Raw genomic sequence first — 9,883 nt, 5'->3', positions numbered from 1 at the left:
AACACTCTTAACATGGCGGTGAAGTAGGTATCAGGTTATCAGTGTTGAGCTGACGCGTAGAACATTTATGAATTGATACATTTAACACTTTCATGTTGAGTTTGTGCTTAGTGTATACGAGGTTAATTGGTGTCCAGGCTGTAACAGTGTATTATTATTCGCTGTCATGGGACGGAGAAAAGAAACCGGAAGTGTTTCTGCAGATGGGCACGTGGTGAGGTAGCCACTGTTCAGCAGGCCCACTCTCTCTCTCTGTTCTCGGGCTTGTACCAGAAAGGTCTTTTACACACACACACACACACACACACACACACACACTTACATCGCATTTCCTCTGCTCAAAGAACTTGTTTCAGTTTGCTCTTTCGTTTCTCTCTCTCTTCTCACCTTTGTTCACCTTTAGTCTGTGTGTGTGTGCGTGTGTGTGTGCGTGTGTGTGTGTGTGTTTAATCCTCGGTGTCTCAGCACAAATAGAAGCAACGGAAATGACAGTGTCGTGTGCTGTGTACTGGTATGTACGAACACTGTCCCCTACATTATGCTGGTGAATTTTCCGGCACACAGATTTCAGTGGATTTTATTCCCGTAAAAACACACAGAAGCTTCACAACACAGCGAGACAACACGCATTAGTGCCGTTAATGACTTGATTCAAGACGAAGACCTTTTGAAAGCTTCAATCTGTAAATAATTAGACCAAGATGTGTAGTGGTAGGCTATAATCATACATCAGTAATAGTGATAATAATAATAATAATAATAGTAATAATATTATTAACATGTGTAAACGTGCACGGTGGCTTAGTGGTTAGAACGTTCACCACACACCTCCAGGGTCGGGGGTTCGATTTGCAGCGTCGCCCTGTGTGTGCGGAGTTTGCGTGTTCTCCCCGTGCTGCGGGGGTTTCCTCCGGGTACTCCGGTTTCCTCCCCCAGTCCAAAGACATGCATGGTAGGCTGATTGGTGTGTCTAAAGTGTCCGTAGTGTATGAATGGGTGTGTGATTGTGCCCTGCGATGGATTGGCACCCCGTCCAGGGTGTACCCCGCCTTGTGCCCGATGCTCCCTGGGATAGGCTCCAGGATCCCCGTGACCCTGAAGGAAGGAAGGATAAGCGCTATAGAAGATGGAGGGATAATAATAATAATAATAATAATAATAATGCACTTGCTTCTAAATAGAAAATATAAACTGTCCACAAACTTTTGACAAATGAAACAACAACAACAACAACAACAGTTATGTTGTGCTCTGTGAGAGGCGTTTATTTATTTTTTGCTGCCATGCTCTTAAAATGAAGCGTCACTGCAAATCAATAGGTACAAATCTCTTCTGACTGATCAACTGTTTATCCGATGATGATGATGATGATGATGGTGGTGGAGGTAGTGATGGGCGTGGGCGCTTCCAGGATGACCCACAGTGCACCAGCGCTAACCACATGGTTTGATGAGGATGTAAATGTTGTTTGCTCTGACCTTCACAGTCACCAGTTGAACACCTAGATTATGAGAGATTTTGGTTGCATCATCCAAACACCAGCTGAGGTGTTTATCGATCCAGTACAGCTTCTGGGTGGTCCAACATCTTACTAACACACGTCCCTTTAATGTGTCACGTGTCTGTACGTCCATAATGTAGCCTATGCAAATCTCCAGTAGGCCTGTGTGAGCTATGGATACACCATGCAGTCTGTTCTCAAACGCAGTATTAATCCAACCACGCAGGGATTTATTTACGTCAGGAACAGAAGTTAGGAATAACGCAATATTTTTTTATTTCCGCACAAAATCAAAGTGAACTGATGCAGAGAGACACTCGGGACGCCGAGCAGAAATTATGATCTGAGCAATTCAGAGCAGTTCCACTGTTTCGCCTAAAGTCTCAGGATTCATTTTAACCCCCTCCATTGTTTTTTTTATTTTATTTTTTTTTATTTGATTTGATTTATTTATTTATTGTGGCATCCCGATACTATTTGACAAAATGCTCCCGCTTTCCATCTCTTCATTAATTTCATTAATACTCTAATTATTTTCTGGAGCGCCGCTGATTGGCTGTGCGAGGCGCGCGCTGCCCGGGCGGAACCGGAAATAATCGCGTTAGACCGAGACGCGGGAACCAAAGCGGACAATTAAAAACAATAAGTAAACAAATAAAAATAAATACAAATATCAACAACGTTAATGAAGCTTCAGTGGTGGAGGGTTTTTTTTTCTCTCTCCACGTCTTGGCTTGGGTTTTCATTAGGATGCTGGCCAAAACACACAAACAAAAAACAAGTTTCTTCTAAAGTTAGAAAGTTTTCTTTCTTTCTTTCTTTCTTTCTTTCTTTCTTTCTTATATTTTAGACACGTCTGTAAAAGAAACACGACTTAAAAGCTGTTCCAGGTATCAGCTCTAATGTAATTATTATAGCCTAATTTATAATTATATAATTATTATAGCCTAATTTATGTCGTGATCTTTTAAATTACAATTAAAAGCAGATTTATATATTAAAATTTAAAAGCATATTCCACCCTTACACCAAAGGAATAACTTAATGCTCCTTTTCAGGTCCAAATTCCAATACATTATTTTTTTCAATACTTTTTTTTCTTTTCTTTTTTTTTTTTGGTATTTTTCTTTCCTCTTAGACTAAATTCTTCAAAGTACTTTAAAAACAGACATTGTAGCCTTGTTCATGAATATAGGCTATTCATGGTATAATCATGTACAGTACATTAATTAACAGCAGTGGTAGTGCCAGAATTGACTTTTTTTTTGTTTGTTTGTAATAATATAACTATTTACTTACTTTTCTTTTGGCTGATATTTTCAAAAAAGACTAGAAAAAAAGTTGTCCATTTTCCTGTTTCACAGCCTTTTCATGATAATGGTCCAGCATCTTAATAACAAGTCAGAGATGCACATCATTACGCATCGCTTTAGAATCTTGAATGTGAACCATCAATTTGATACAATAACTATTATATATAAAACTTTATTGTGTGTGTGTGTGTGTGTGTGTGTGTGTGTGGGGAACAGCGCAGAGACCGACTTGGCCTTGTAAACCCGGGTGTACACATTTGGCCCAGCACCAGGCCAAACAAAAGAGGACATGAGGTTTCACCACAAGGCTTTTTGTTCCCGAACCCCATGTGACGTGTAGTGACACGCAGGGGTCAAACCGGGCCTCCGCAGCCCATGACAGACCCAAACACTGCACTAACAATACCTCTCAATGCAAAAGAAACCTCTCAATGAGGAATAACCATGCAGCCATGCAATATGGAGTTCGGAGGAGTCTATATCCTATAGACAGAACCTATAGACTGTTTATAATATATATAGAAAACACTTTTCTGATAATAGTTTGAAAACTCTGACTGGTGCCAATTGATTACTCACAAGGTTAATCCATTTTTTCTCTTGTTCCTTCATTTATATTTGAAAAAGTTTCAATTACAGCCTCATGTTTTGTTTTTTTGTTTTTTTTGGAATTTATATGTAAATATTGTATTTTTATATATAATAGCATTCATAATGTGGCTTTCCCACCCCCACCCCACACTTGCTTGGCTTAGTTGGTAAGCAAGATGTATTTATTTATGTTAGATATCCTGAATACGAATGAATTGGGAATGAAATGCTCCTGATATCGCTGCCCAGCACACTATATTCAACGCTTCTTTTGGTATCTTTTTCCATACACGGATTTCCAGTCTAGTTAAAGAAGGAGCTGAATGTTCCTGAGGTGAGGATGAGGTTCGCACGGAGGGCGAGGAGGCGGCCATTTTGACTTCCTTTACCAAATAAAAAAAAAAAAAACGCTGAAGCATCCTGATGGAGTGGGACATCATAAGAAGAATAATAGGAGAGCCTGATCTTCTACATATTCATCACTGGGTGTTTGAATTTATATCAGACGTTTTAGACAATTCTGAAAAAACCTTAAACCTGCCATCCACTAGATATTAAAAAAAAAAAAAAAAGATGAAGTGAGGGAAGTTAGGTCTTTGGTTTTTCCTATTTTCTGAGGAAATGTAACCTTTGGGAATGGAAACGATGCGCCGGTTTGATGGCCTTTTCATGCACCAAGAATCAGATGGCATTCAAACCACGACTGTTTCATCTCCTGCCTTGTGTTCGGTATCTGATATACTTATTGTACAAGAATTGTTTAAGAAATCACACACACACACACACACACACATACACACACACACACACACACACACACACACAGCCCATTTTGAGGAGTGTTCTGATCCTGGTTCCATTAACTTTCGAATTTCACTAACACACTGAAACTGTGACTGGAAATGAATCAAAATGCATATTTTCAAAGGGTTTCGGCTTACATCCTAGAATTTATATAGACTTTTGCAGTATTTATAATATCTAACATTTGGAAGAGAGGATTGTATATTACGCAAGAGTTTATTTAGAAGTAAATCTTCCAAAACTGGCCTATTTATCGCCGATATGGTTTTTCTAGGCCTTTCTCTGTCCTCTGATCCTACAATGAAGCTTCAACAGTGGCATGCCCAGGTTTTCAGACACGGGGTGGTAAAGAACAGGGGAAAGAGCACACACAACGGGGGAGAACCACTTCATTAGCAAGTGAGGGAGAATATTTCAGATTGAATTTGCACAATATTAATGTCCATATAATATCATTAGGCCTACTGTATCGGCTTCATAGCTCTGCATTTCCTAATATTTACATTATTTGGTGAAAATACATACAATCCTATATGGTTTTTTAAATCTGCATGAAGTATTAAAATTTTTTTACAAAAAACACTAATATTTTAAACCTTTGTTTTTTTTTTTTGTTTTTTTTTGCATTGTATGTTGTCAAATACGATCAAAATATCTTCTATACCCACCCTTGGCCTTTGACACTTTGTAAAGTCATCTTTTTTATCCTCGGAACAGCTTTTGGACGCTCTCAATTATACACTTTTAACATTTTCTCTTGACTCACCCTCATATTTTAATAAAGTAGGCCTACCGAATTAAATACTGCCGTTCTTTGACTGCAGGCGTATGGGCTTGAGGTTCTTTAAATGGCGTTCATGAACCCCCATAGGCCCCTGCAGGGCTTTATAGTGGTTGTGACGCTGTGTATTTAGTTATAGTTTGAAGCCTAATTGAGTGTGCACTTGAATTAAATTCTTAAAGCTCAGTTGTATAGAAATATGGATAAATAAGTAGAAAATCTCCATTTCATACTGAATGTTTTGAATCTTTTAGGACACTGTAGGTAACTGGATTGAGATCTGTTGGTGGAAGGTAAATAAATGTAATAGTGAATATTAGAATAGTTTATTAGTAAACCAATACATTCATAAATAAATAAATAGTTAATTAACAATTAATAGTAAATATATATGTGCTGCAAAAAAACAAAAACAAAACAAACCCAGATTGAAACCAATGAAAGTGTATTTTGTCTCAAACTCCGGGATAGTCATGCTTGACGTACACATTTCCGCGTTAGTGAACAGTTGGCCAACCATTTTTCCCCTCTTTCTCACAGACCGGAAGTTCTCCTGTCTCCTCTGTTGTCTCGCTTCAAAGCTGGAAAGCAGGTCAGACTATAATTCTCAAAACGAAGCCAGTGTGTGGTGTGTCTTTGTGCTCGCTTGTGTGTGTGCGCTCGGAAAGCTTTAATTGATCCCGTATTCAAGGTGTTAACTCGTTTATACACACATCCGGCTCCTCGCGCAAGGCGCACACGTGGAAATCAGAGTGCAGCGCGTGCTGGATAAAGTTGTTAGCTGTGTATACATGGAAATTAGCTCTTTTTAATCACTTTTTTTTATTTTTACCGTCAACGAGACTATTCTGAAAAATAATATACAAAATAATGATTTGTTATTATTATTATTTTTTAAAAGGCTGCCTTGTAACCAAAACAAGCTCGAGCTGTTTTAGAAGGCCGAATCTCAAATCGCGTCTTACGTTCTAGACACGTGCACTACATAGGGTGTGGCGTCATGGGTTCCACGCTCAATGTAGTGCGCTGTGTAGGCACTAATGAGAGATTTAGGATACAGCCTGCTGTTATGCTAGCTACACATAGAGCTTGAGCGTTCCCTTGAATTTTTTGGGTAGTTACTGTGATTTTTACTGCACACTTCGTCACTGTATACAAGTATGTGCCTAGTTAAAGTAAAAATGTAATAAATAAATAAAATAAATGTATTAGCTTATGTCCTGGCTACTGTGTTACCTGTAAATAGGTGTTCCATCCAGTACATACAGGCTGCTGTGGTTTAATGATGTATCTAGATTACAGTATATCTGCTTTATTAATGATAATCAGTTACCATAGTTACTGAATGTTCTCAACTCTGGTCTTGGAGAACCCCCTGTTCTCCCAACCCACCTGATATAGAACTAATCGGCCCATTCACAAGCCTTCTCGGAGATAGGAACCTGTGCAGGAACCGTAAACTGGTGGTTATCGGTGATAGGAGATCGTTGTGGGCGCTCGGGCGTCGTGTTAAGGTTTATAATCTGTAAATCATTGAGCTGTTGAACTCTCGTGTCCATTTCGCCGTCCTGAGAGGTTATCGGGCTTTCCTTGTTGCTGGCCCTTCTAAGTTTATGGAATATACTTGCACCAAAACACTGAGAGATGAAGTAAAGTGAAGGTCATGTGACCTATCCATGTAAAGAGTGGAGATATGGATTCAAGATTGACAGCTGTCAATATGTGACCAATCAGACTGTAGTCCCCTCCCCCACAAACAATTATAAAATAAATAATTGCTAAACTGCTTTTTTTATCATTAGCATTATTGTGGTGTTAGGAGTGAACATTAACGATTTTTTTCCTTTCCCTCATTAAAGCTGTCGATCGAGATGTTCTCATGCTACCAGTGGCCGGAAGACTACGAAGACGAGCTGTACGGCGAGGGCGAACACGATGATGATGATGATGATGAGGACTCCGAGCCTAACAGCGATCTCGAGTTCCACCTCTATTCTCAGCTCCACTACTGCACCGATGACCCGGAGAACCGTGAGGAGAACCGTCCCGAGAACCGTCCCGAGAACTGTGAGGAGAACCAGGGCAGCTCCGGTCATGAGACACCTCAGGAACCTCAAGCTGGCCGGAGAGTCCAACCTCCTGCTTCTCCTCCGGATGAAGTCATTCTGATCGACTCGGGCCCGGACATCATCACGCTTTCGGACAACACAGAGGAGGACGACAGCGTGTGTACCAGGAAAGGTCAGAGGTCAAAAGGGAAGGGAGGGGCTCCCGTCTCGCAGCCTCAGCACCTTTGTCAAAAAAGCGAAGCCGTCCATGAAGAAGTGGTCGTCCTGGATTCGGAGTCGGACCAGAGTTCAGATCCGGAGTCGATTCTGCCGTACGTGATGGCTCCGGATTCGGATTCGGACTCGGATTCGGACGGATTGGAGAGCTGGATGGTCCTGGGTCAGGGAAAGGAGGAAGGAGACCGAGACATACAGCTTAATGTCTTTCCGTTCCACAAAAGGGACCAGCCAGGTGAGTGTGTAAGAGTGTGTGTGTGTTTATTAAATACCACCAGCAGGTGTGTAGTTAAAAGCCGAAAGATGTGAGCGTGTGTATGTGTGTTTTTCGAAACCGCCTGTCTCTGAAACACTGTGCCGGAAGACACGTCTGCATGTAAAATGTCGGCAGATATTACAGAGGGAGAATGTTTCTGTCTGCGTGTTGTGTCGAGCCAATTTACATGCGCGTGTTTACACGTGAAAGAGGCAATGAGGGGAATCTTCCTGTGTGTGCTGGAGGAAACAAAACAACTCTCATGTCAGAGAGCCAGACTTTAATCACAGATGAATAAAAACATGGTTGCAAATTTCTCTCTCTCTCTCTCTCCATTTTTTTTTCCTTTACACTTTATTATGTTTTGCTTTTAAAATTTTCCTCCAATGTTTCTATTTTTTTCTTTCTATCTCATTCACTCTTTTTTTTTTTCCCCTTGACCTCTCTCTATCAGTCTGCTTCTATATTTCCCTCACATCTTCCTTATTTCCAATGTCTTTGGCAACCCCCCATTGTATTTCAGTGGTCCTGATTAATACACAAGATTGGTAAATGGTTATGGTAAATGATTAAAAAAAAAACCGAAAGACTCCTCACTGTTACAATCGAGGCTAACAGTTTAGCTAGCTAGCGCATACGTATTAAGTCTTTTGTAATGGCGAAATGACTGTAAAATAATACAGTTTTACCTCAGACGTCTTGGTAAATCGCTACAGAAAGACTCATTACAACTAACATTATACTGTAAACTATTATAATACATTGGCATATGGACTGACAGACAAAAAAACAAACAAACAAGCAAACATATAACCCCAACCACTTGTTACCCACATTACTTTGCAGCTAGCCGCCATGTTTTTTTAACATAATTGCGTACAGCTAGAGCAGGGGTCATCTTCACGTGCTTTCTTCCTGTGAGGATTGAAGTGTGGTACAATTATTCAGCAATGTTTAATAAACCAGTGCTGGTCCCTATTCAGTGTATTATCAGGCTAAATAAAGCAGTTTAGCAAAATTTAATAAGCTACTCAAGGTTAACCTGACTTCACAACGAGCTAATCTAACCTGCGAACCCTACAGTCTTATTTTATTTCACACATCGCTGGATGGGATCAGCACTAGCTTCCGTGTCTACCGAATTCAGACGTTTTTAATCGGATCGCTATCTTTATTATCTATAACTAATCAACTCGTGTGTATCACTTCAGTACGTCATCTCCCGAGATCCACTTCCCAGTGGGAATGACTCGGCTGTTTGGCATTTATGTAAGGAAATGTAAGGTCAGAACAAAACAAAAACAACATCGTATATCGGATTGCACTACTTGAAGTGCATCAAGTATCAAATCACCGACTGGAAACCCTTGTAATGTTTTGTACTGATTTGGATTTCATTTTATCTGCGGATTGATTCCGCAATCGATTTTGTATTTTATAGTCAGACGCATTCCTTCTCGTTCGCTGTACTCCATTTTCTTTCTTTCTTTCATCCTTTCCCTTCTCTTCTGTTCTACAATCTCTCTCATCCTTCTGTCGCTACGCCTTCTTCACTCTCTCCTTTCTTCCTCATTTTACTCACTCCTGTTATTTTTCTTTATCATCCTTATTCATCTCTCGCTTTCCCTGTCTCTCCGTCTCTCTCTCTCTCTCTCTCTCTCTCTCTTTCCTTCTGTCTGTCCTTCTGCCCCCCCCTTTCCCTTCTTGTCGTTTGAAAGGCTCGGACTACGGTGGGTTCGTGGGACTGCTGTTTCTGCTCTGCCGCTCAAGCCTCGCGCTCTCATGTGTAGAGAATGGGGCCTCAGTCCAGGCCAACACACACACACACAGAGGGATGGAGGACTTGCAAGGGGGGTATAAGGGGATCCCTTTCTGTCTCCTTCTTTGCTCTTCGTCTCTTCCCTTTCCTGTTCTTTCATTCTTTATCCCCTCTCGTGCTCTGATCTCTGGAGTTTGACTTTGAGACTCACAACCAATAGGGGGGTGTGCTGTAGTGTGTGTGTGTGTGTGTGTGTAGTGTGTGAGAGAGATTTTGGGTGCTGACTTGCATGAAGAACCAGACACTCGAGCTGTTTCAAATAAAATACAGTTTTTAATAAACATTAAACCCCTTTAAACGATTTATTCTTACAAAACTACTAAATAATACATTCCAAATATTAAAATTTAACGTCATCTTTTCAGGCGTTCAAATGAAACTTTCAGGCTCGCCACTGAAGCAGATACACTCGTGAGAACCCTGTTGCTAAGCAACTAGGTAATATGTACTCGGAGTATACGCTAGCTAGTGACTAAAGATAATGATTTAGCTAGCTAAGTCTTTTATAGAGATGATGCAAACCCGCCGTGGCT

At 40.5% G+C, this 9,883-nt stretch overlaps 1 protein-coding gene across 1 annotated transcript in view; it reads left to right on the top strand.

Annotated features, from left to right (window-relative positions):
* Positions 1 to 5,624: 5,624 nt before the first annotated feature.
* Positions 5,625 to 9,883, top strand: part of zcchc7 (zinc finger, CCHC domain containing 7) — a 43,804-nt gene continuing 39,545 nt past the window's right edge. Inside the window, exons 1-2 of the mRNA XM_053619129.1 lie at positions 5,625 to 5,681; positions 6,850 to 7,510. Of these exons, the coding sequence (XP_053475104.1) occupies positions 6,862 to 7,510 (649 nt within the window). The 5' untranslated portion in view covers positions 5,625 to 5,681; positions 6,850 to 6,861. The remainder of the gene's footprint in view (positions 5,682 to 6,849; positions 7,511 to 9,883) is intronic.

Source organism: Ictalurus furcatus, chromosome 29 (genome assembly GCF_023375685.1).
Source record: "Ictalurus furcatus strain D&B chromosome 29, Billie_1.0, whole genome shotgun sequence".
NCBI lineage: Eukaryota > Metazoa > Chordata > Actinopteri > Siluriformes > Ictaluridae > Ictalurus > Ictalurus furcatus.
Note: the sequence above shows the minus strand (reverse complement) of the source record. Positions and strands in the feature narration are given on the sequence as shown.